Consider the following 27,338-nt stretch of genomic DNA (forward strand, 5'->3'; position numbering starts at 1 on the left):
TACTTGGAGTAAAGGTACTATTACAACAAACATGATCACTTGTGTGCAAGTAGATGGCTGCAATAACATGCGTGGAATAAGGGAATAACAACAAAGAAGCAATTAAAGTATTTGCTCAAACCCCCATTCAAACTGAAGCTCTCGCAATTCATCACTGCAAAAAATGTTGGGCTCCAAAAATAAGAATGATAGCCACCAAAACGAATTGTAAGGAGGTGATCATCGTGCTAAAAGACAGAAGGAAAGCAGTAAAAGAAATAATGCTATGTTTTGGAATGAGTATTTCATTTCTAAATGTGAATTGGGCCAAATGACATGTTTGAGAAATCCAGGAATTTAGAATTGAAATTGGCCCAATTCCAACCAAATTCCAACCTTTATAATAATAGCCCAATTTTAAGAATTCTGAAATTCTATGTGCAAAGGTGTATTTGCAAATTCTAAACCCTAACTATTTTCTACTCTCCTCTTCAAATGTTAAACAGATTCCTAACTTCCTCTCTCCTCAATTATAAACCCTAGTTTTCTCTCCTCCATTAACTAATCTCTTAGCTTTCTTTTCCTAAATTTGAAATTCTTAAGTTTACCATACAATGAATTTGATTTTAGATTCCATGATTTGAGAATACAAATTTCAAATGAATCATTTTAAATAAAATGCTCATTTCCAAACACTAACATGTGCTAGGAGAGAGAAAGACATAATATATTGCCAAAAAAGAATATTGTTCAAGTAGTATCAATTTCCCTAAATGGGAAATGGTGAAAGTAAAAAAAAACGGTGGAAGTAATAAACAAGATACAAGCGAAGCACAGGACAGGACAGGAGCATATCCAAGACGATGATAAGATCCAAATCACCACCACACAAAACGGAACCATCATGGTAATAACTAAGTATGGAGATAATTTTAAAGGCTCGAGGCGCAAGGCGTAAGCAAGGCGCACCATCATGCAATGAAGAACTTTAGGTAGTAGCTTTACAGGTAGTACTTAGTGGCTTTGAGGATAAGTTAGCTAGTTAGTTAGGTTAGAAACTGCATAAATAGAGAAAATTAGGGAAGGGAAAGTATGAATATACTGTTAAGAGTTTTTACTTGGTTTCTTGGTGGAGTTACAAGCCTCTTGAATGCTTGAAGATTATCTTAGTTTATGTAATTTTTCCATCTAATCGAAGTTGATTTATCAGTCCTTAATCGTCAATGGATACTCTTCCTAAAACTGCAAGGTCTCATCTACGAAAAGCCCAAAAAATACCCCCTCATGCAAACCTCAAAAAGTTTGAGGCCCTGACACCTACTAATTATATATTAAAAAAGATAAAATTCAGTACACAAACTACCAAATATCAACAAAATAAGACCACGTATAACACTGCATCAATTAAAAGGGACAGAGGAAGAGAAAATTAGAATCCATTCCAAATATAATTTTTTCAGAAAAAGCATTAGATAAAATAACAAAAGGGGTAGGAAAACATAAATATACATAATACACTAGTGATAGCCTAGGGAAGTTAGTACCTTAATTTCTCCTAGTACCTTAATTTCCAATATGGGAAAGACTACTTTGTTATAATCCTTTTTAACCAATATGTAATCATATTTGGTTCAAAATTAAACCTTTTCTTTCTTGTGGAGCCAATCTTTCAAAATTATTATATTTTTGCGAAAAATGATTATCATGTATCATCTTCAAAATGGATTATATTTTCACTAAAATGCATTTTTCATTTCATTGTTATCCTATAAGTGTTCTCATCTGAACTTCATTTTATGTATATATATATATATATATACATATACATATAGGGGTAGGATCCGCTGAAAACAGCTCTTAATCTGAAAACTGAAAACAAGGTAACTTTTAAGCCCTTTGGGGTAACTTTTAACACTTTTAGGATAACTTTTATCAGTTTTAGGGTAACTTTATTATATTTGTAGTTCTATATATTTTAAGGGTAACTTTATTTATTATAAGAGTAACTATTACCACTTTTAGGGTAACTTTTACCATTTTTAGGACAACTTTTTAGATTTTAAGGGTAACTTATTTTAACTTTGATTATAGTTAAACCTATGAAGGATTCGAACCTACATCGTTGTGTCTTACACAATGTTTTGCCAATTGAGCTAATAGGTTGTATGAATTTCGCCAAATATGTTAGTGAGAGGGGGTAACAAAGAGCTTTAATACAGCAACTAATAACTATTTTTGGAAACTAATAAAAACAGAGTATGCTACACCATAATGAACAAGATAAAAATAACAGAGAGAACACCAAAAGTAAAAAGTAGACAATACCACATGAAACGAAAGATTAGGAAAATTAAAATTATCAGTTTTACATCAGAGAAAGCAACAACATCCAAGTAATGTAACCATAAGATTTCATAAACACGCAATATAAAGTTACCCTAAAAGTGCATAAAGTTACCCTTGAAATATATATGAAATTACCCTAAAATTGCTAAAGTTAGCCTAAAAACGGTAAAAATTATCCTAAAAGTGGTAATATTTAGTCTTATAATAAATAAAGTTATCCTTCAAATATATATAACTACCCTTAATATAATAAAGTTACCCCAAAACTGGCAAAAGTTATCCTAAAAGTGTTAAAAGTTACCCTAAAGGGGTTAAAAGTTACCCTTGTTTTCAGTTTTCAGCCTAAAGATAGTTTTCACGAGATCTCATTCCTATACATATATATATATATACATATACATATATATATATACATATACATATATATATATACATATACATATATATATATACATATATATATATATATACATATGTATATATATATATGACTTTAAAACATACCAATACACAAATTTAACTATAGTTTTATTTAATTACTCCATCTGTCCTAGATTGATCAATACACTTTGAACGGCAGAAAGTTTTAGACGTTTAATTGACTTCTTATTCTAGTGTTGATCATGAGTAGTTGGATATTTATTTATTATAGCTAGTGGATTATAGGCCTCGGGTTTTTGAAGGTTGAGTTTACCAAGATGTTTGTCTACTATTTTAGGAAGTGTATCAATAATTGTTTGACGAATAATATAAAATGGGAAGTGTATCATTAATATGGGACCAGTGGAGTATCTATTGGCAAAAATTATAAAAAGTTGATATTTTACAAAAATATATGTTGAGTCATATCCAAATCCAACATCATCTTATATACTAAGTTACTAGCATTAAAATTTATATATTAGTAAAAAGTAATGGCCAAAGTGACTTTCAAATACCTCACCTCGAAAAGGAGAATATCAAAGAGGACGAAAGAAGAATGATATAGATGACATAAAGAGAAAAGAGAGATGGAGATCCGAAAACTCTTCACCAGCAAGGCAGCAACAACACTCAGACGCTCGCTGGTAATCTCTGCTAGATAGTAAGCCCACAGCTATCAAATATAATGAACGAACTACAACCTTAATTTGTGAATTAGGGTCTTTTCCATATTGGAGATTTGATTTGTGGATGAAACGGAAGATACTTCATGCAACTAAGAGCCTTTTTGCTCAAAATGTATACATTACGGCTTAGGTAATACTTCCTTTGTTTCTCTTTTAAGTGTCTAACTTCCGTTATTTGGAAATGTCACAATAAGTGACTGATTTCCTAAATGCAGTTCCAAGTTCCATTATTTAAATGTTTCACCTACTTATTTCATTCAATACTCAAATTTGATTGGTTAAACAAGTAGTCCCAACTTTCTCTCTCTACCCTCCTTAGCTTTCCCCCCACTTTGTCCCTCAGTCACTTAAAAAAGTCATTTAAAAAGAAACGGGTGAAATTTGGTCATCTTTGAATTCAAATCAAATAACCTCTGACATGCATCTCTACAATAGAACAATAAGGCATTGCTCCTTGCCCCTCTCCGCATGAGACCGGAGACGCTCTTACCGTGTCTCGTGCTGTAGGTTGGTGTGTTTGTCCTTGATGTATTTTCCTCGGTGCTTGAATTCGTTCTTCGCTTAGGTGTGGTGTTCATTGCATGGAGAAATTTGCAACTAAATGAGGTAATCTCACACACCTAAAGGAGAAAGGAGAATAGTTTGGTGATGTATGCCCGAAAGGAAGCGCGAGTGTTGCCTGATATTCCTATTGTGCCTCTCCTATTAGGAGGGTTTGTATCATATATCAAACCATATAAGAGAGTATAAAGACCACAATGCAGCCTCTTAAAACATCAACCTTTAGTTCACAACTCAGCCTAATTCAAGGTGGAAGGTCTGAAAACACCATACCTATGATATTTGGACTTGTGTATTAGTATCAGACCATGTAGAGGTTCAAGTATCACAGTACAGTTATGAGTTACTTTTGGTAAATTGAAGAGTCTACCCTAGAGAAGTGGAAAAAGGAGCAAGAAAATGTGATGTCTGGGATCAATTATGAGGAAAAGGACTTGGGAAAGGATTCCCCCCATACACTAGCATTTCTTCCTCTGCCATTTTACTACCAAAAGTAAAAGGTAAGGAGATAAAACATTCTCATTATGAACACACCAACATATAGGAGAGTATGGAGACTATCATTTCTCCTCAAGTAGATTTTTCAAAAACAAACTACTGATTACAAGCATAAAGAATCTTCTTTCAGAATAAATAGTAAGGGAGGAGATATCTTACTGCAACTGAGAGCTTGGAGCCTGTACTGTCATGTATGAAATCCCACCTGCTGAAACCAATAAATCAGATTCCGTTGATTTTAATACGCCATACATCAAGTGGTGGAAACAAGACAAAGAGTTACCTGGAGAAGCCACAGAATTTCCTGGAAACCATGGCTCGTTTATGCTACTCATATACGAGGGTGGTAGCGACTTATTGGGAAGTGCAGCTTGAAGAGTACTCATGTCCAAAAACTACAATTATAACACAGACAAAACCAACTTAACCGCATAATCAAGTAAGACCACCTAGCTTTTTTGAACACCTAACTGATGGCAATGACACCTAACCAATGACAAAGACAGCCTCATCAGCTGCGAAGTGTGAATAGATAATTAAGAAAAACTCTGTAATCTCTTAAGCATCTGAGGGAAAGGGCATATCTAAGGTCCTACTTCCGCTAGGACGGAGAGCTAGATAGCATTTTGCCCTACCAATTCAGGAGTAAGATCCTAATTATGTAATCACCCTTCTCAAAACAGTCTTCCCATTGTGTTAAACAGTTTAAAGAGGCTGATGTCTTATGTCTTAATTGGCTGGTTATTATTTTTTTTATCTAATTCATCTACTTTTATTATGCATTTTTTTTTTCAGTTCCTCTTCTTCCCTGATTTCCCTCCCTCGCTGAATCTGTTCACCATAGCCACCACCACATCTCCTCGCAGCCCACCACCGTTCAAAACTCTCATTAAATACCATATCAAAACCAATCCATTACACCATAAATACTCATCATCTTCCTCCTCTTCGTTTTTCCCTCTCCCCTCTTCGTTGTCTCTCCTCCACCACCCATCACAGTAATATTATCACTCTTCCTCAACCCCACTTCCCAGTAGCTCTAATGCGAGCTCACAGACGTGGACATCTTTCTACTAATTGGCAAGGTGGGAATGGCAATGTGGTGGGTGATTTATGTTGCTAGAGAGGGTGGAATTGGTGGCCTCACTTTCTCTCTCTATGCCTCGCTCTCTCTCCTTGCTGCGCTGCCACCGGGAACCACCAACATCCACCACCATTAGCAGCCGACTGCAGCCCTCTCAGACTGCCGCTGCGCACCGACGCCTCAGGCAAACTCTCTCTTCTCCCTCTCTGCCTCCCTTTCATCCTTCCTCCTTTCCCTCCCTCCTTGTGCAAGTGGTGCAATAGGGCTGATTTTGTTCAGGTGGCTTGTTCGGGTCAGGTAGGGTGAGATGGTGGCGGTGGTCTAGCTGTGCGGTGGGCTTGCGGGGATGGTGCGGCGGATGGGGGTTCAAGTGGAGTGGAGGGAGGGAAGAAAGAGAGAGGGGTGGGAAAGGATTAACAAACTAGAAACTGGTTCCACAGGTCACTGGTCATCTTGATGTTTTGAAAAGGATACCTATAAAGTAGGGATTATTCTATAATAAACAATAATTTGGATTAGAATGAGAAGGCCCCATAATTGGGATTATTCTTGTTGTTTTTCCCAACAAAAACTTACTTATCTGCTTTTCACACCAACTATATATTTTACCAAATTAGATTTCTTTTTATATACTTCCTCTGTATTTTTTTTTTTATTGCAACTCATAGCTACTCGTAATAGGTAACCAAATCAATAACATGCAACTCAAATTCAAAATTCTTCAAAGACATGTGTACCTACCGAATTGTGTGCTTCCAATTCAGAATCAAATGGCACATCAAACGGATTAACAGAATTCTGCCGAGCACTTGCTTCATCACTCTGCCAAAACAAAACTCATAAACTTAGAGGAAAGTGCAAGGGATTTCTGTCTAAAATTTGGGAGAAAAAAGGACACAAAACCAACCATGAAAGGATGCATTGGTTCAACGAATGATGGTAATATTGGAAATGAGAATCCTTCAGTAGGTGCAATTTGCTGAAGCCCATCTATACTAGAATCCTGCAAATAAAATTCCAGACATGCTTTCAAGAGAAGAAATAATAGTCTATCCGCACCTTTTCTCTCAAACTTCATAATATATATATATATATATATATATATATATTATATATATATATATACTTCCTCCGTTTTTTTAGATGTTACACTTTCCTAAAATTGCATGGTTTTAAATAGATGTTACACTTTTTAAAATTTCCTTATTTAGTAACTTTTGCCTTGTGAAATGTCCATATTACCCTTACTAACTACCCATTTAAAAATTAAAACACTCTTAATCTACCCTATTAAATCCCTACCTAATCTAATCAGATTTTAACCATTCCCACCAAAATTAAAACCCCCAACTACCTTTTCATCTTCCCCATGATAATTTAATAGATTCAACCCCCCCCCCCCACTGATTCATCCCCCCCATTAAAGTTCTTCCCCAACCACTCCAATTCCCTAACCCTAAAATACGAACTTCATCTTCTCTCTCTCCACTTTCATTTCTCCTCTTCTGATCTTCTCTTCCTCTCTCTACTGTACTTCATTTTCTCTCTCTAGATTTCTTCACTTCCTCTTCAAATCTCCCCTTAAAACTTTCGATTTCTCCATTCTTCTCTTGAAACTTTCGATTTCTCTTCAAATCTCCCCTCAAAAGTTCTTGAAAAAAACCCTAGAAAAATGCCGAAGAATTTTGTGCCTGACCTCCAACCCCTTGTTGACGCCTTGTTCGAAACTGACAATGCTGATGAGTCTGACTCTATTCGCGAGTTGATGCTTGCATTGCAGACTGGGTCTCCTTGGCCAAGGAGGCTCTATGACAGTGGAGATGCAAAGCACTTGCTTCGCCCTTATGCCTTCAAGGCTTTGGGTGTGGTGGTTGATGAGTTTTATCAGGTTACGGGGTTACCAAGGGAATTCCGTCCCTCTTCTTCTTCCAACCCTAAAAAAATGAGTCCCCAAGTTAAGACGATCTTTGACCCCAGACCTATTTCACAGAGGTTGAGGCCTAGATCTAGGGTTGAGGAAGAAGGGGATGGGGGAAAAGGTAAGGAAATTCTCCGTTCTACCCATGAGATTGTTTGTGCTTTAAAGGCTCCGTGTTTTTACACTGTTGGGAAAAATGGTAAAGTTCAAGAGGTGAAGGAGAATGAGAAGGATAAGGGGAAGGAGAAGGAGAAGGAAATTGTGGGGTGTAAGAGGAAGGACAGATGTCAGTGTTTGGGTTGTGCTTCTAAGTCCTTCAACGTCTACGACGATGAAGGCACTGTTTATGCTATGTATGTTGAGTCTGATGGGGGTTTTAAGGTGTTCGATGTGGTTGAAGAACTGCTGGATGAGGAGGAGGCTGAGGATGGTGGGGGTGAGCTTGAAATTCCAATGAGTCCCTGCACTTCATCAGAACTTGATCCTGATACTCATTGCTTCCTTATCAGGAGAAAGGAGAGTACTTTGACTCCCTGAGGTTCTATCATCCTAACTCTTTTAATTGCCTTCTGTTTTTCGTTGCCTTTTAATTAATTTGAGTCCCTGAAATTCCTATTGGTTTGCTGTTGCCTATTATTGGTTGCCTATGAAATTATTTTGGATGGATTGTGTTTTTGGATGCCTATAAATATGTTGCTTGGGGTCTGATTTGGGGTTGCCTATAAATCTGTTGGTTGGGTTATGTTTTTGGTTGGCTTATGTTTTTGGTTGGATTGTGTATTTGGTTGGGTATGAATATTTTTTGGTTGGATTGTGTATTTGGTTGCCTATGAATATTTTGGTTGGCTGTTTTTGGTTGCCTATGAAACTGTTGGTTGGGTTCTGATTTTAGTAGGCTTCTGTTTTTGGTTGGATTGTGTATTTTGGTTGCCTTATGTTTTTGGTTGCCTTGTGTATTTGGTTGGGTATGAATATTTTTTGGTTGGATTGTGTATTTGGTTGCCTATGAATATTTTGGTTGGCTGTTTTTGGTTGCCTATGAAACTGTTGGTTGAGTTCTGATTTTGGTAGGCTTCTGTTTTTGGTTGGATTGTGTATTTTGGTTGCCTTATGTTTTTGGTTGCCTTGTGTATTTGGTTGGGTATGAATATTTTTTGGTTGGATTGTGTATTTGGTTGCCTATGAATATTTTGGTTCGCTGTTTTTGGTTGCCTATGAAACTGTTGGTTGGGTTCTGATTTTGGTAGGCTTCTGTTTTTGGTTGGATTGTGTATTTTGGTTGGCTGTTTTTGGTTGGATTGTGTATTTTGGTTGGTTGTTTTTGGTTGCCTTGTGTATGTGGTTGGCATGTATTTTTGGGAAGCCTATGGGTGTTGGTTTGGATAGGAGGTTTGAGGATGAACAAATGGCTAATGATGTACTTCTGTTTTTGGTTGCCTTGTGTTTTTTGGTTGCCTTCTGTTTTTGGGTGCTGAGTTAAGTTAAGTCCCCCACTGTTTACACAATGAGTCCCTCTTGCTTCCCCCCTTGATTCCCAAATGTATTTTAAAAAGTAAAATCCAAATGATGAAGGGACTCATACATTGGGCTTGAAGAGCAATAGATGATTTGCTCCTTATTGGTGTTAAGCCAATAAGTTGAGGTTTTAAATCATCCATTGCTTCCTCAATGAGCCATTGAATTAACCCTGATGGATTTTAAAAACACACACCTTACTTTAAACTTGTTGACATGCAAAAGAATAAAAACAACCATAATTGCTTGACTTCATTAAATGCTTGCATCACTGCTTATACAAACCAGTCCTTCAACATGTACAAAATAGTCTAATAACTAAACAAGAACCCCCAAAAAACTTTCTGGTTTGCTTAGAAGTGTTGCTTCATGTTGTCTATAATCTTTAACAAAAAGTAGATCCTGTGTATTTGTGCAAGTAGATCCTTCATCTTCTTCTATACTAGATATATACCAAAAAGTTGCTCCCCATTCTTTTCATTCATACACAGTGTAGTTATGTTCAAAAAAAACTTGCCACATCTTCTGCCCATTCTACTCTTGATGTGCATCTAAGTAGTCAAATGCTTCTCCTACATTCACAAACCTCTCATTCAAGTATGTAACTGCCTCATCTATCACAGCTTGGTCCACTGTTACATTTTCTGGAAGTAATCCCAATCTCTCTAACTTTCTCTTTGCATGGTGTGGATTCTTGAAATTGTTCCCCCCTTTGCACTTTAATATTTCTACCATAACATATTGTAATTGCAACCAAGTGTACTTCAAAACTTCTGGGTCAAAGAAATCATAACAGTCCTGCACTCTTAAAATCAGTTCATCTAGGTTCTTAGGAAATGATTGATATTGTAGTGCCTGAATTGCTCTAAAACACCCCAAGTCTAGCACATTTAAGTCAGGGGACTGAGCTGGCTGATTGATGAGTTGGATATTGAATCCATTCTGAGTTGCTGCTGCAATAAATTGTGGGTCTGATGCATGAATGTGAGGTCTAGCATTGTCTTGTTGTATGTAGATTTCTTTGGACACACCTTCTGGCCAATTCCTCATTATGGCAGGTATGATAGTGTTAACTATCATATCCCTCATAACTGGTAGTGTAACACTTTCAATTGCCTTTGTCAACATAGTACCTGCCCTTCTGTTTTTTGTTGAATATTTAGCTCTTGCATACTCAACAAAAGGGTAGATACCAAATTTCCCATCATGTATCATCCTTCCCTCACTGTCCTTAATAGGTCTAGATGTGGCACACATGAACATGGCTTTTATCTTAAACCTCTTGGACTGACAGCAACTATAAGGGTCATCTTCAGCAGGAAGCAAATAAAACCTTCTCATATCTGGACTTAAATAAAACCACTTCTCATCTATGTGAACAACATTTTGCATGTCAACAAATTTAGGTGGTTGTGTCCTTGTTGCTGGTAATATGTGTTGTAACACCCACTTCATTCTTTGAATCTTATGATCTTCAGTCAGTTTTGGGTGGGTACTGCTAGTGTGACTTCTCAGCTTGCCCCGTTTCAGTAGACTGTAAACAGTGGAGGGGGGATTTTAAGATATCCAGCAAATGCCCTTATACTTGTCCTCAGATTAAGTGGGACTGACTGAAGCCATTTGTCATCATATACTTTAAGCTTCCTACCACATTGTAATCCCCCACATTTTTAAAGGATTTTTCATAAATATATTAAGTTATTTATGTAATTATATTAAATCCAAAGGAGTTTGGAAAATGATTTGACTTTTAAAAAGGGTTGACTATTTTAAAAGTCAACTAAAATATTTTTCTAAGCTTAATAAAGTTTGTAAAATTTTAATTAAGCGGTTTTAAATAAGAGTTTAATTATTAAAAGTATATTCGAAAAGAAACTTAATGGAATCAAAAGCCCAAAAGAAATAAAAAGGGAAAGGAATTTGATGACTAAAGTCCTAACAAGCCCATCTTGTTAGTCATCAAAGTTTAATTATTGAATCCTTTTCCTAAGCCCAATAGGATTAGCCTATTGTTTTAATTATTGAATTCTTTCCTTTTCCTAAGCCCAATAGGATTAGCCTATTTAAATATCCTAAAACCCGAATTTTTGCCCTACACTTATTTTCTCTCTCCTCACTTGCACGTGAGTTTCGAAATCTCTCTCTCTCACTCGACATTTTCTCTCTCCTCTTCCTCTTGTGCGTGATTCATCTTTTCTCTCAAAAATCGTTTCTTCTTCGCTAAGTAACGTTTCTTGTTGAACAAGAAACGTCACAAACATTTTTTGAAGCCGAAAAAGCTGCTGCCGCCGTCCTTGCTGCTGTTTCAGTCCGGCGCCCCTTCTTCCTCCTCTTATTTTGGTTGTTTTCTTTACTTCTCCTTTAAGATTCCATTAAAGTTCCAATTTTTATTATTATTTTATTATTATTTGCATGATTTCGATTTGAGTTATTATTTTTATTATGAAATATGTATTTTTCGGATCATATGTATAAAAGAAAATTTCAGATTTATTATTTTTATTTTAATCATGAAAGATGTGATTTTTAGGGTTTTAAATCACTAGAAATCGCATATTTAGAGTATGAATATGATTTTTGATTGGAATAGATTTTTATATCATTTAAAATATTTTCAGAAGGTTTAGAAAATTTTATAGTTGCTGGAAATTCAGAAAGTTAATATTTTAAGGTTTTTAATTGTTTTTAATCACTAGAATAGTTTATCTATACTAGGGATTAAAAATAATGAGAGTTTAAATTATAAAAGCGATTTTTAAAGAAGTTTAAAAGGGTTTGGGAAATTTTAAAGTTGCTGTATTTTTTTAGTACAAGTATTTATTCGATTTCTTGGTTGTTTTAGGCGGAGAATTCACTGTAGGGGACTTTTAGTGCTTAAAATGGCCTACCGTTACGTTTATACGAGGTACGTACATAGTCTACGTGCTAAATGGTTAGAAACATGCTCTAGGGATGTTTTTAATTTGTAGTATCATGTATAGGACCTTGTAGTTCATATATATGATTTACTGAGATGGCTTTACATGTTATTTGCTTGATGCTACATGTAAACTAAGAATATGTTTAAGTATGACTTGTTTGTATGGAAGTTTGATGCAAGCAATAAGTTTGTTTGGTATTAATTCGTGAGTGAATTAATGTAAGTAAATTGGAATCATGGATTCTTTGAGTTTATAATTTATCTTATAAGAACCGAGGATCTTATTTGGTAAGTTTGGTTATACCTATGTAAAGGTACGGATTTCTGTTGGCTGGTTCAACAAAGGATAAAAAGAATAAAAGGAGTCTTGATTGATAAGTTGTGAACACTTGTTAATCTAAAGATAAAAAGGAATTTTGTTGTGATTATGTGATTATGAATTGTGTATTATTTGGTTGTTGTGGTGTCACACAAGTATTAAAAGAATGCAACGTAAAGTGAAACGAGAATAAGTTATAGACTTTAGACTAGTGCACGTCTAGAGTTGGACATAAGGGTTGGGGTTATGGTGAGCGTGCATAGCTTTTCTAGGATGGGTTGATCACCATCCCTTTTATTCAAAGGTTCCTCGATATCGCAGGTCACTCTGAAATGTGGAGTCGCGCCCCATTTCATTTTTATTGCAGCAACTCGTCTAATAACTATTCCATTAAAGTGATAAAAAGTAATTTAAGTTAGTTCAGTAAAGTCGTCTGCAGAGTATTACTTATTTATGTTTTATTTATCCTGCAATTATGTGTAGTATCATGTTTAGGATTATTTTGTCTGATATGTAGTACTCAGCTTTGCTGATTACGTGCTTGTTGTGTTGTGATCATGGCTTTGCCTATTGATCCTGTGGTGATCCTTCGGGGAGCAGAGTCAAAAAGCATTGACATTACAGGTTCGAAGATGCATACATTGGGGAATCTGGAATGGAGAGGCTTTGTGATAGTAGTATTTAAGTTGTTTCTAGGAGTTTATATTTTCAGACTTTAGCTTTGAGTTGGTGTGTTTCAGTTCAAACATTGTTTGACTCTTATTTCATAAGTTTAATAAAGTTGGTTTTGTTTTAGTAAGTTTTCCGCTGCAAAATTCTGAGTAAGCCGAAACGTTTCACACGGGCGATAATGCCTGGGTAATTCTCTAAGTTTTATATTATAAAGTATTTTCTAGAAAGAGAGAATTATCGGGGTGTTACAAAGTGGTATCGGAGCTTTAGGTTAGTTTAAGACTTATAGGCGCCTAACTAACTAGCTTATTAAGTGACTTTAGCTTCTTAAGTTACCTAGCTTATTGATTATTTGAAGGAAACCTTAGTATTCTCCTACGTTTCATTTCGAAAGATGAACACAAATATTTTGAGGATCAAAATTTTTTTTTAGAACCGAATTTTTTATTCGGAAATTAGTTCGGAAATTTCGTTTTCCGAAAGTCGAGGAGTTCGAAATTTTTGTCGTTTCGTTTTCGGAAATTTTTTTTGGAGCCGAATAAAAAAAAAAAAAAAAAAAAATTTGTGTCGAGTAAAATTTTTTTTCGAATGTTTGAGTTCGAAATTTTTTTTTAGAAAATTTATTTAGGCACAAAAGTAATGTTATTATAAAAAGTGCCTGCATTATTTTCATACCTTTAAGGGTTTACAACATGACATTGTGAGAATGGGTAGTATAGGAAGGGCATATAGGATAAAAATATTATATGCTTGCATTGAAAATTTAGTTCAGCATCATTATAAATTTTCTTCCCTGCAAATAAGTGCATTATTATTTTTCTTCCCTACTAACGATGCATGAATGTTTTCTTTCCTGCTAATTGTTATATCCTTTTTGCCTATTAAAGTGTTATATTGTACATGCTCTTTGTTTTCTTATTCTTTGATTCTTGGTGGGAATACGTTAAGGAAGAGTGCTAAACCTTTTGGGTTATTGTGATGTAGCTCTACTATTATGGCTGCAAATTAGGAAACTACTTTAACCCTATCGTCCTGACTGACGATGAAGACGACGACCATCATCCACCCATTGACCATAGAGAATATGAAGAACTGCATTGGATAATGCGTCGCATCTTGAGGAGACACTATGCTAGGGATGATGAAGTCATCATAGAAATGGATCATGCTAGAGGAACTACCAAGAAGACATATATGATGCATGTATGAGGGTGGAATCTGAACCTGAGGAAGATTGGACACCATACCTACTAGGCAGTCTAAGATCAAGAGGAAATTCGTTGACTACTATGAGACTGACGAAGAGGACGAAGTTAGTGATGAAGACTTTGTACCTCAACAATATAAGGAAGATAAGGACAAGGATGGCAGTGTAGTGCCATAGGTTATAAACTTATAGATATTTTTTTTTTATATATATATATATAGAGGTACATAAGGTTTTAGTTAAAAGAATAAGGTTGGGTATATGCCAACAGACAAAGGTGTTTTATAGGATTAGCATTTTAGGAAATATATATATATACTAGTGTGTTATTTTATTTCACATTTTTCTTTTCCCTTCTATGGAAGAATAAATTTTAGTTTGTTTAGTTCAAGGAGTAAAAATTTATTTTGGACACGTAATGGGGAATATTTTTTTTTATTTATTATTTCATCATGTGATTACAATTTTCTTGCCTAAATTCATGTGACTATGAATTTACTTGTGAACAACTGTATGAATATTAGTGAACATTCCATGTTGAAACTTAGTGAAATTGTATGTGATGCGATCCTTAGTGATCAAATCAAGTATTGTCTTGCTTAGATGCTATACTAGTTTTCTGGAGCCTGAGTAGAGTTATATTACTTTCAGGTCCCGAAGTAGAATGGCTAACAACACTGAACTAGCTGACGCTATTCGCCTCTTGGCGGAGAAACTGAACCAGGACAAGGTTGAACGTCCAGAGACTGCTGGAGAAATGTTTGAAAGACTGTCCAAAGTGAAACCACCTTACTTTAAGGGACAAGCTGACCCTACTTTCCTAGAAAACTGGATTAGGGAATTTGAAAAGTTGTTTGAGGTAGTGAATTGCCCTGCTGACATGAGAGTAGGACAAGCTGTTTTATACCTAAAGATGAGGCTGACTTGTGGTGGAGAGAAAAGGGGCTAGATTGAGTGCTGCTGAGGGATTCAATTGGGAAGCCTTTGTGATTGTGCTGAGAGGAAAGTTTTACCCTGCCTTCATGAGGAAGCAGAAAGCCCAAGAGTTCATCAACCTTAGAATGGGTAGTATGACCATTTCTGAATACTATAGTAAGTTCATAGCCTTGTCTAGGTTTGCACCTGAGGTTGTAGCTACTGAGGACTTAAGGCTCAGAGGTTCGAACAGGGTTGACTGATGAGATCCAGTTGGGTTAGGGGGTGAACCTTTACATCTTAGATGTGTGTATGGGAGAGCTTCTCATATTTATGGGTTGCAATCGAGAAGGATAAGAAGGCTGGAATAGTTGGTGAAAGAGAAAGGAGGTAGTACTGGGGAAACCAAAACAATTTAAGAAAAACCGGAATGGGAATGGGAATTTCAAGGAAGAACAACCAGGATAACGTAGTCAGGGTAGACCTGAAAGGGTTACCATTGTAAGAAGTGCAACAAAAACCATCCTGGGGGACTGTAAGGGAGACTGTGACTTGTCATTACTGCCAGAAGAAGGGTCAAGAGAGTTTGAGTGCTACGCAAGCATGGAAAGGATCTGAGAATCAGGGAAGGTAATCAGGCTAGCCAGGGTCTAATCAAATAGGGAACCAGGGTCCTAAGCCTGGAGGTCAGAATAACCAAGGAAACCATAGTAGGCCTACTAGCAATGATAATCTACCCAGAACAAACCTGCAGGAAAAGTGTTCGTGATGAGTCATAACGAGGCAGAGAGATCTGCGGATGTGGTAACTGGTAATTTCTCTATCAACTCAGTTTTCGTTAAAACGTTATTCGATTCGGGGGCTACTTATTCTTTTATTTCGCCTTCTGTTTTAAAGAGTCTGGGATTGGTGGAGTATGAGTCAATTGATTGTCTGTTAGTATTCCTACTGGGGAAGTCGTTAAGTGTACTAAGTTGTTTAAGAACTTACCTTTGAAGATAGGAGGGAGTGTCTTTCCTCCGATTTATCGAGTTTAACTTAGGAGATTTAGATGTGATTCTTGGGATGAACTGGTTGAGTCATTACAAGGCCAGGATCGATTGTGAAGTCCAGAAAGTAGTGTTGAGAAACCCTTCGGGAAAATTTACCTCATATAGACGATTTGGGAAACCTAAAAACTTTGGGTGATCTCTGCTCTACAAGTGCAGAAGTTGATGAGAAAGGGGTGTGAGCTGTTTTTCTGTAGTGTGCAAGATGTGAGTAAAGAAGCTGAGTTAAAACTTGAGGATGTTCCAATAGTGAATGAGTTTATGGACGTATTTCCGAGTGAAATTTCAGGTATGCCGCCTGCAAGAGCTGTCGAGTTTACCATAGACTTAGTTCCTGGAACTGCACCTATATCTAAGGCACCTTATAGAATGGCACCTCCTGAGATGAGTGAGTTAAAGACGCAATTGCAAGAACTTTTGGATAAGGGTTATATCAGACCTAGTGCATCGCCTTGGGGAGCTCCTGTTTTGTTCGTGAAGAAAAAGGATGGGAGTATGAGATTATGTATGACTATAGGGAGTTGAATAATGTTACCATCAAGAACAAGTACCCTTTGCCTAGAATAGATGACCTATTCGATCAATTGAACGGAGCTAGTGTGTTCTCGAAGATTGACTTACGTTCAGGATATCACCAGTTGAGGGTAGCTGATAAGGATGTACCTAAGACTGCTTTAGAACGCGTTATGGTCACTACGAGTTCACTGTAATGCCATTTGGGTTAACAATGCTCCTGCTATATTTATGGATTTGATGAATAGAATCTTTCAGATTTTTAGATAAGTTCGTAGTGGTTTTCATCGATGACATTTTGATTTATTCGAGGAATGAAACCGAACACGATGAACATTTGAGGATTATCTTGAAACCTTGAGGAAGAACCAATATATGCCAAGTTCTCTAAGTGTGGATTTCGTTTGGAGAAAGTAGCATTCTTGGGTCATTTTGTGTCTAAGGAAGGAGTTCTGTAGATCCTGCTAAGATTCAAGCTGTGAGTGAGTGGCCAACTCCAAAGAGTGTGACTGACATTAGAAGTTTCTTGGGTTTAGCTGGCTATTATAGGAGATTTGTGAGGATTTCTCGAAGATAGCAGACCTATGACGAATTTAATGAAAAAGGAGACCAAGTTTGAGTGGAATGAGAAGTGTGAGGAAGCCTTCCAGATCTTGAAAGATCGTCTAACCACTGCACCTGTCTTAACCCTACCTGATGGGAATGAGGGATTTGAGGTCTATAGTGATGCTTCGAAGAATGGTTTGGGTTGTGTATTGCAACAGAATGGGAAGGTAATAGCTTATGCATCGCGTCAACTGAAACCCTATGAGGCTAATTACCCTACCCATGATCTAGAGTTAGCTGCCATTGTATTTGCATTGAAGATTTGGAGACATTATCTTTATGGGGCAACCTGCAAGATATTCACAGACCATAAGAGCTTGAAATACATATTTACCCAAAAAGACTTGAATATGAGACAAAGGAGATGGCTAGAGTTGATTAAGGATTACGATCTAGACATCCAGTATCATGAGGGAAAGCCAATGTGGTTGCTGACGCCTTGAGTAGGAAATCGAGTCATAGCTTAGTACTTTGATAGTTCCTGAGGAGTTGTGTAGAGATATGCAAAGGTTGAACCTAGAAATTTTAAATCCTGGGGAAAGTGAGGCAGACTCAGTAATCTTTCTTTGGGAGTGTCAATTTTCGATGAGATCATTGAGGGTCAAGTTGGGGATGAGCATCTAGATAAGATAAAAGAGAAAATGAAGCAAGGTAAGGAGTAGACTTCAAGATTCATGAGGATGGGAGTCTAAGGTTTAAGGGACGGTGGTGTGTACCACAGAAGTGTAACGATCTAAAGAGACGTCTTATGGATGAGGGCATATACTCCGTATTCTGTGCACCCTGGGGGTGACAAGTGTATAAGGATCTTAAGGTGATATATTGGTGGCCGAACATGAAACGAGAGGTAGCCGAGTATGTGTCTAAGTGTCTAACCTGTCAGAAAGTGAAGATAGACCATAAGAGGCCCATGGGGACAGTCCAACCACTAGAGGTTCCTGGATGGAAGTGGGATTCGATTTCTATGGACTTTGTGACTGCCTTACCCAAGTCGAGGAGTGGAAATGATACCATTTGGGTTATAGTGGATAGACTGACCAAGTCCGCTATTTTCATACCTATTAAGGAGACATGGAAGAAGAAGCAACTCGCTACAACCTATATCAAGCATGTAGTGAGATTGCACGGAGTCCCAAAGGACATTATTTCAGACCGTGACTCTAGATTTCTATCTAAGTTTTGGAAGAAGGTACAAGCAAACCTTGGGACAACATTAAAGATGAGTACCGCCTTTCACCCTGCGACCGATGGTCAGACTGAGCGGACTAACCAAACTATGGAAGACATGTTGCGAGCTTGTGCTATAGATTTTCAAGGAAGTTGGGAGGACCAATTAGATTTGATTGAGTTCTCTTACAATAATAGTTACCATGCGAGTATCAAGATGGCACCTTTTGAGGCGTTATATGGTCGGAAGTGTAGAAGTCCCATTTGCTGGAACGACTATAGTGAGAATGTAGTTTTGGGGACAGAATTCATTGAGGAGACCGTCAAAACGTTAGATTGATTCAGGCTAGAATTCAAGCTGCGCAAGATAGGCAGAAGAGTTACGCAGACTTAAAGCGGCGCGAAGATGAGTTCGCTGTAGGTGATAAAGTATTCCTGAAAGTATCACCCACCAAAGGCGTTATGCGATTTGGGAAAAAGGGCAAGCTGAGTGCTAAATATGTAGGCCCATATGAAATTTTGGAGCGCATTGGGAAAGTAGCTTATAGATTGGCATTGCCAATGGAGTTTGAAAAGATGCACGATGTGTTTCACATATCCCAATTGAAGCGCTATATCCCTGATGAGCGCCATGTGTTAGAGCCTGAACGAGTGCAGATAGATAGTAGCCTCACTTATGAGGAAAGACCTGTCAAGATTCTCGACAGGAAAGTGCGTAGTACGCGTAACAAGGATGTGCATATTGTCAAAGTTCTTTGGTCTAACCACGAGTCAGAAGAGGCAACGTGGGAAGCCGAAGAGGATATGAAGAAAAAGTATCCAGACCTATTCCTTGAGGTGAGTTACGAGGGCGTAACTCGTTTTCTTTAAGGGGGGTAGAATGCGATAAATTTCGCGCTTTTTGTCTATTTTTATGACATTTTCATGTATATGTATGCCTATGTTGGGCAATTTGCACATGTTAGTGCAAAAGAAGTAGAGTCTCCGCATAAGAAAAGTGTTCGTAAGTAACAAGTGTTTAAAAATGGGAAAGTGCACAGAGGCACTATCTTTTCTTCAAAGATTTTCGAAATGATGAGTTCAGACTTTCGAAAACAAGAGGGTTTTGTGTTAAGTTTCGGGACGAAACTTCTTTTAAGGGGGGTAGACTGTAATCCCCCACATTTTTAAAGGATTTTCATAAATATATTAAGTTATTTATGTAATTATATTAAATCCAAATAGTTTGGAAAATGATTTGACTTTTAAAAAGGGTTGACTATTTTAAAAGTCAACTAAAAATATTTTTCTAAGCTTAATAAAGTTTGTAAATTTTAATTAAGCGGTTTTAAATAAGAGTTTAATTATTAAAAGTATATTTGAAAAGAAACTTAATGGAATCAAAAGCCCAAAAGAAATAAAAAGGGAAAGGAATTTGATGACTAAAGTCCTAACAAGCCCATCTTGTTAGTCATCAAAGTTTAATTATTGAAATCCTTTTCCTAAGCCCAATAGGATTAGCCTATTGTTTTAATTATTGAATTCTTTCCTTTTCCTAAGCCCAATAGGATTAGCCTATTTAAATATCCTAAAACCCGAATTTTTGCCCTACACTTATTTTCTCTCTCCTCACTTGCACGTGATTTCGAATTCTCTCTCCCTCACTCGACATTTTCTCTCTCCTCTTCCTCTTGTGCGTGATTCCATCTTTTCTCTCAAAAATCGTTTCTTCTTCGCTAAGTAACGTTTCTTGTTGAACAAGAAACGTCACAAACATATTTTTTGAAGCCGAAAAAGCTGCTGCCGCCGTGCTCTTGCTGCTTTTCAGTCCGGCGCCCTTCTTCCTCCTCTTATTTTGGTTGTTTTCTTTACTTCTCCTTTAAGATTCCATTAAAGTTCAATTTTTATTTTATTTTATTATATATTGCATGATTTCGATTTGAGTTATTATTTTATTATGAAATATGTATTTTTCGGATCATATGTATAAAAGAAAATTTCAGATTTATTATTTTTAGTTTTAATCATGAAAGATGTGATTTTTAGGGTTTTAAATCACTAGAAATCGCATATTTAGAGTATGAATATGATTTTGATTGGAATACGATTTTTATATTCATTTAAAATATTTTCAGAAGGTTTAGAAAATTTTATAGTTGCTGGAAATTCAGAAAGTTAATATTTTAAGGTTTTTAATCACTAGAATAGTTTATCTATACTAGGGATTAAAAATAATGAGAGTTTAAATTATAAAAGCGATTTTTAAAGAAGTTTAAAAGGGTTTGGGAAATTTTAAAGTTGCTGTATTTTTTTAGTACAAGTATTTATTCGATTTCTTGGTTGTTTTAGGCGGAGAATTCACTGTAGGGGACTTTTAGTGCTTAAAAGTGGCCTACCGTAACGTTTATACGAGGTACGTACATAGTCTACGTGCTAAATGGTTAGAAACCATGCTCTAGGGATGTTTTTTAATGTAGTATCATGTATAGGACCTTGTAGTTCATATATATGATTTACTGAGATGGCTTTACATGTTATTTGCTTGAATGCTACATGTAAACTAAGAATATGTTTAAGTATGACTTGTTTGTATGGAAGTTTGATGCAAGCAATTAAGTTTGGTTTGGTATTAATTCGTGAGTGAATTAATGTAAGTAAATTGGAATCATGGATTCTTTGATTTATTAATTTATCTTATAAGAACCGAGGATCTTATTTGGTAATTTGGTTTATACCTATGTAAAGGTACGGATTTCTGTTGGCTGGGTTCAACAAAGGATAAAAAGAAATAAAAGGGAGTCTTGATTGATAAGTTGTGAACACTTGTTAATCTAAAGATAAAAGGAATTTTGTTGTGATTATGTGATTATGAATTGTGTATTATTTGGTTGTTGTGGTGTCATCACAAGTATTAAAAGGAATGCAACGTAAAGTGAAACGAGAATAAGTTATAGACTTTAGACTAGTGCACGTCTAGAGTTGGACATAAGGGTGGGTTATGGTGAGCGTGCCATAGCTTTTCTAGGATGGGTTGATCACCATCCCTTTTTATTCAAAGGTTCCTCGATATCGCAGGTCACTCTGAAATGTGGAGTCGCGCCCCCATTTCATTTTTATTGGCAGGACAACTCGTCTAATAACTATTCCATTAAAGTGATAAAAAGTTAATTTAAGTTTAGTTCAGTAAAAGTCGTCTGCAGAGTATTACTTATTTATGTTGTTATTTATCCCTGCAAATTCATGTGTAGTATCATGTTTAGGATTGTTTTTGTCTGATATGTAGTACTCAGCTTTGCTGATTACGTGCGTGTTTGTGTGTGTGATCATGGCTTTGCCTATTGATCCTGTGGTGATCCTTCGGGGGAGCAGAGTCAATAAAGCATTGACATTACAGGTTCGAAGATGCATACATTGGGGAATCTGGAATGGAGAGCTTTTATGATAGTAGTATTTAAGTTGTTTCTAGGAGTTTATATTTTCAGACTTTAGCTTTGATTGGTGTGTTTCAGTTCAAACATTGTTTGACTCTTATTTCATAAGTTCAATAAAGTTGGTTTTGTTTTAGTAAGTTTTCCGCTGCAAAATTCTGAGTAAGCCGAAACGTTTTCACACGGGCGATAATGCCTGGGTAATTCTCTAAGTTTTATATTATAAAGTATTTTCTAGAAAAAGAGAATTATCGGGGTGTTACACACATCTTCCTGCTTTTTTGTTTCTCACATCTATGGCATGCCCAGCTTCTCTCTGTTTTTTTGCATCTTTACATATCCTATCTAATGTCATCCTACTTATGCCATGCTTTTTTGCTATTGCTGTTTTTAAACCCCATGCAAATTTACCATTTACTTCAGAGGTAAGTAGGTCATCAACCAACATTCTTCTTTTTGTTAAAGTTAAGTGTGGTTTTTGGGTTGTTGAACTTACATTGTGTTCTATTTCTGTGTTTTGTTGTTATGGGTTACCCTGGTGATTTGGTTGCTCTGATTGACTGCCATCTGCTGCTGCTGTACCTCCATCATCATCATCCTCTGTGTCATCATCACTGTTGTAATGTGTCCACATCTCATGCATCAGCAACTCATCCTCCATGCCTTCTATTTCCAGCAGCTCTTGAAGGCAAAACTCCCCTGCTCCTCCATCATCTGCTGACCCCATCTGTTTATAAGCTGGACCAGATTTTTTGAAGACTGAAGTGTGAAGTTTTTTGTGGAAACTTCAGTTCTTAATTAAGTAGGAATTTTTTGTAATTGTTCCTGTGCAATGTGTGTGCAGTGATTTGTGGGAACAATCTGATTTTTGTAAAGAAACTAAACCATGGTGCTAAACAATATTTTCTCTCTCCTCATTTTGGGAAATAAGCCCTCATTTAATTTTTGGGGGTTTAGAGGATAGAGTTTGGAAAATGTAGCCTTAAACAATGTTTGAAATGCTGAATTTCAATTTTTTGCAAATTTTCAACTTTATGAAAATTTTGGAGGGAATTGGTTTTGCTGCAAAAATTTTGGCTCCCCTTCCCCTCTCTCATCAGCGTGTAGGTAATAGAGAATTGGAAGAACCAACTAGTGGTCCCTCTTTTCTCTCTCCTCCTTTCCCTTAAACCCCCATGTGCAATGGTCCCCACCCCTTTAATCCCTATACTTATTCTCTCCTAATCACTCCTCCAATTTTTGCCTAGAAAACCACAATTTTTGAAAGTGTAACATCTAAAAAAAACGGAGGAAGTATATATATATATATATATATTATATATATAGAGGTAGGATCCATTGAAAATTAACTTTAAGCTAAAAACTGAAAACCGATCTTTTTGCTCATTTTGTGTTTTTGCTCATTTTATGTTTTTGCTCATTTTAAGAAACTTCTACTCATTTTAGTAAATTTTTGCTCATTTTACGAAGTTTTTGCTCATTTTACAAACTTTTGTTCATTTTACAAACTTTTGTTCATTTTATGTTTTTTGCTCATTTTATCGTTTTGCTCATTTTCAGAGAATTTTTGCTCATTTTATGTTCAATTTTCAACACAAGGAGTAGTTTTCACGTGATCCTATTCCTATATATATATATATATATATATATATATATATATATATATATATATATATATATATATATATATATATATATATATATATATATATATATATATAAGGGAGTTCATATGAGAATGTATACTTACATGAGAAATGAGAATGAATTTTACACACTATAACTCTTATGAATAAGTGATGAAAGTCTAATGAAAAAGTGATGTAACTCCAAAAAATAATAATAGAAAAAAAATTCAAAAATAACTTTTTTTATTTTGGCTCAAAATGTTTTAGGGGTATAACTCTAATGAACAAGTGTTGCAACTCTAATTCAATTGTGCGATTGAGTTTCTTTTTCATTTCTCATGTAAGGAGCATTCTCATGCGATCTTGCCTATATATATATATAAGTGAGTTCTTATGAGAATGCATACTTATATGAGAAATGAGAATGAAATTTACACGCTATAACTCTTATGAATAAGTGATGTAACTCTAATGAAAAAAATGACTTAACTCCAAAAACAAAATATTTGAAAAAAAAATTCAAAAAAAAAACAATTTTTTTTTTGAATTCAAATTTTCTTAGAGGGATATAATTCTAATGAATAAGTATTGTAACTCTAATCCAATCGTGTGGTTGAGATTCATTCTCATTTCTCATGTAAGGAACTTTCTCATGTGATCTTGCCTATATATATATTATATATATATATATATATATATATATATATATATATATATATATATATATATATACTACGTAATCAAATTCAGAAGGTTTCTAATTAGATTTCTAATCACAGTATTTCATTTAAGTATCGTGTGTAATATTCTTCCTTGTACACGCATTTTTTTTTCATTTCCATTCGAGCCTGAACCTAAGTTTTGATGAGGTTGAATCCACTTTTCTTCTTGACTAACCCCTCCCTTCTATTTTTTTGAGCATTGGATTTTTTTTTCACAACAAAAAAGAGATACAAAATGCTAAAAACTGGAATGAAAAGCGTCCATAGTCTAATGGATAGGACGTAGATCTTCTAAATCTTTGGTACAGGTTTAAATCCTATTGGACGCAATTTATTAACATATTTTTTTTTAGATATCAATATAAAAAGTGTTTTTTTTAATACTAAAAAAAATTTAAAAGGATCCATTTCTTTATCCTTGTGAAAGGATAAAATATATATTGATTCATATTTGCAAAGATAATGTTCCTATCCCTTAATTTGATATTTCGATAAATGATTATTCGATTCTTTTTCCCTTTTCTTTTTAGATCAAAATTCCTTGATTCTTAGGCTTCGATGAAATCGGAATAACTCCTATACTACTACATTTCATTTGTATGAATTCGAATGGGATTCCACTATTTCTTATTGATTCTTAAAAGGTGGCAATTTGTTTGGGTATTATATGGACCTCTAAGCTAACCATAAAGTGAAAAGGATGAAAACCCAGCATTAAAATATAAAATCACCTGTGAAGTTTTCAAGCCAAAAAATAGATCAGTACTAGAGGACGTATTGTCGAAAGAAACTTGTGAATTCAAGCCTTGCATGTCTATACTGTGGGGCTGTTGTACATTGCCTTCATCAAAGGCTTTCCACACCTGCCAAGCAGAGTATCAGATAAACATAATCAATTAAAAATTTCCTCTCTTTCGAACAGATAGAAAGTGGATCTATTGATAGATAGCGGCAGAACAGATTTACATCAGTTAGGAGGATGACGGATAAAAGGAAGTGGGAGAAGGTTTCGTAGCATATCCAAGTAACTAAATCAAGCACATCAAGTCTCATCAACCAAAGAATCATATATACATGTAACATACTCAGGAAATAACCTGACTACTTGGCATGTTGGCAGGTTCATGAACAGTCTGCAGGCCCTTCAATGGATTAGACACCAAAAACGGAGGCGACTGAGTGGAGGAACTCTGGAATTCCGGCCACTGCAACCCGGCATTTGAGGATGGAACATAATTTAAATTTGATAAAGTAATTCCACCTTCTGATCCAGCTTCAGAGCCAACAGTATCTACGGTATTAGTACCAGGGATATCACCATGCTGAGGCGCATCAAATGTGGCCCACCCCTCATTACTTGGTTCTGATGACTCGGGTAGCTTTTGGTGTAAATTAGGAACAGTAGGATTCTGAGATGTCTGAGGAAGGAAACTTGAAGATGAGGAGCAGGATGTTTGGGGAAATTTTTTAGACAAAGCTGAAGAATCTGCAGGAAATTGAAACAAATCCACTGATGCAACAGATTCAACTCTTGATGCTTGAAACAGATCAAAACTCAGAGCTGAATTCGGTGCCGGCATTCCTGATGCATCCTCAAAGAAATTCAATCCACCAACACTTTCAACAGGCAATTGTGAGGGAGATAGAATGGTAGAGACTTTATTTTGAGTGGTGGCATTTGAATGATTGGGCTCCGGAAAAGCATCAAACGAACTACCAGAATCAATTGATGGAAGAGACGCAGAATTCTTCTCAAATGATCCAACACTCACTGAAGACATAGTTCTCTGCAGGAAAACATTACTGTGGATTATAAACATAAAACCAGTACAGCTGCATCCAAAATTCTATATACAAGGCCTCAGCATACAAATAAACATAGCAAAGATATAATGAAACTTACTACACTGAATTTATATACTCCCTCGGTTTTTATTAGTTTACCCGCTTGTTTGGGCATAGAATGAGTCATAGAAGGAAAGAGAAAGTGCAAATTTATTGCCATATTGTATTGGAATAATGTTGTGGGCTAAGAAAAGTAGAGTGATAAGGTAAAGATAATAACAATTTGTGAAAACATTCCGAAAACAAATTAAAAAGAAGTGGGTAAACTAATCTGGGAAAATCCAAAAAGGAAAGTGGGTAAACAAATAAGGGAAAATCCAAAAAGGAAAGTGGGTAAACAAACAAGGGAAAATCCAAAAAGGAAAGTGGGTAACCGATAAACTAATAAAAATCAGAGGGAGTATCACATTTTGCATAATTCAGTATTCAAGCATGCCACCCTGGAGCATATCGTTACAAATTAAGCACTATATAACTTAAACTGAGTCAGATATCCCGTCCAATCCCCTCCGCAACAATAAGATTATGTTTCCAAGGCATTTCTATTGTTCTTCACAATAGGGAGATATTGTACCTTATTTTCTGCTATTAATGCGCACAAGATCACAATTGAGTGATTCAATGGGGCTGATTTCATACAAATCTTGAGGCCAATGGCCTCTGCTCTTGTTTCTGAACGTGGGTTTGTTTTTTATATCAGGCATCTCAATAGTGATACATAACATCATTGTAACTTAGTTGTCAGCAGTTTCTACATCTGAAACTCTCGAGAAGAATTTGCCGGAGGAAACTACAGCATCTAAATGCAATAATTTCATAAGAATCCATCTGGTTTTATTTCGTATTTTACACTCCTGTCCTGACTCACCAAACTGCACACACAGACTAAACCCTTCTAGAAACAAAAATGTGTACTGTGAAAGAATGGAGCAGTTAGCTGATTAGCTCTACCTAGGACATCTTTGCAATTCACTGTAGTTACAATTTAATCTTGACTTCTGAGTCGACTGTTTACACTCCCCTGAACAGCTTTAGAAATGGTCGACAAATCAATAAGTTCAGTAATCAGTCACCTTGATCACCTGAGATTGCCTCCAACATTTCCATTTGCCTCCTTCACCTCCTTGTAATCACTTATATTGCAACAGTGATGACCTTTCCCACCAACTACCCCACTCTCCCATTCTGATAACTGATGAACACATAAGTTTCTGAAATACAACTATTGCTCCCAGGTCACAATCATATTTCCTTATTTCACAGACCAGAAAGAGAAATCAAGGAAAAGTAGTAGAGGATGGATTTGCAAGCTGATAATGTAGTGTGGGCCGTGGGTATTAACCTATGAAGGTTATGCC

General features: G+C 35.9%; 2 protein-coding genes across 2 annotated transcripts in view; one reads left to right on the forward strand and one right to left on the reverse strand.

The window, feature by feature from the left end:
• Positions 1–27,338, reverse strand: part of LOC104893747 (probable ADP-ribosylation factor GTPase-activating protein AGD14) — a gene marked incomplete at its 5' end in the record, with an annotated part of 36,887 nt that overhangs the window by 5,501 nt on the left and 4,048 nt on the right. Inside the window, 6 exons of the mRNA XM_057395098.1 lie at positions 4,653–4,698; positions 4,777–4,888; positions 6,319–6,399; positions 6,485–6,580; positions 24,867–24,998; positions 25,233–25,922. Coding sequence (XP_057251081.1) covers positions 4,653–4,698; positions 4,777–4,888; positions 6,319–6,399; positions 6,485–6,580; positions 24,867–24,998; positions 25,233–25,922 — 1,157 coding nt within the window. The remainder of the gene's footprint in view (positions 1–4,652; positions 4,699–4,776; positions 4,889–6,318; positions 6,400–6,484; positions 6,581–24,866; positions 24,999–25,232; positions 25,923–27,338) is intronic.
• Positions 18,841–21,772, forward strand: LOC130591602 (uncharacterized). The gene is made up of 3 exons (XM_057395099.1): positions 18,841–19,215; positions 20,707–20,770; positions 21,727–21,772. Exons 1-2 carry the CDS (start codon positions 18,841–18,843, stop codon positions 20,722–20,724), a joined length of 393 nt encoding a protein of 130 aa, XP_057251082.1. The 3' UTR covers positions 20,725–20,770; positions 21,727–21,772.

Source organism: Beta vulgaris, chromosome 5 (genome assembly GCF_026745355.1).
Source record: "Beta vulgaris subsp. vulgaris cultivar EL10 chromosome 5, EL10.2, whole genome shotgun sequence".
Classification (NCBI taxonomy): Eukaryota; Viridiplantae; Streptophyta; class Magnoliopsida; order Caryophyllales; family Amaranthaceae; genus Beta; species Beta vulgaris.

Bases quoted from the DNA above. Each gene is read 5' to 3' on its own strand.
- LOC130591602 (XM_057395099.1), top strand. From the start codon at position 18,841: ATGCGATTTGGGAAAAAGGGCAAGCTGAGTGCTAAATATGTAGGCCCA.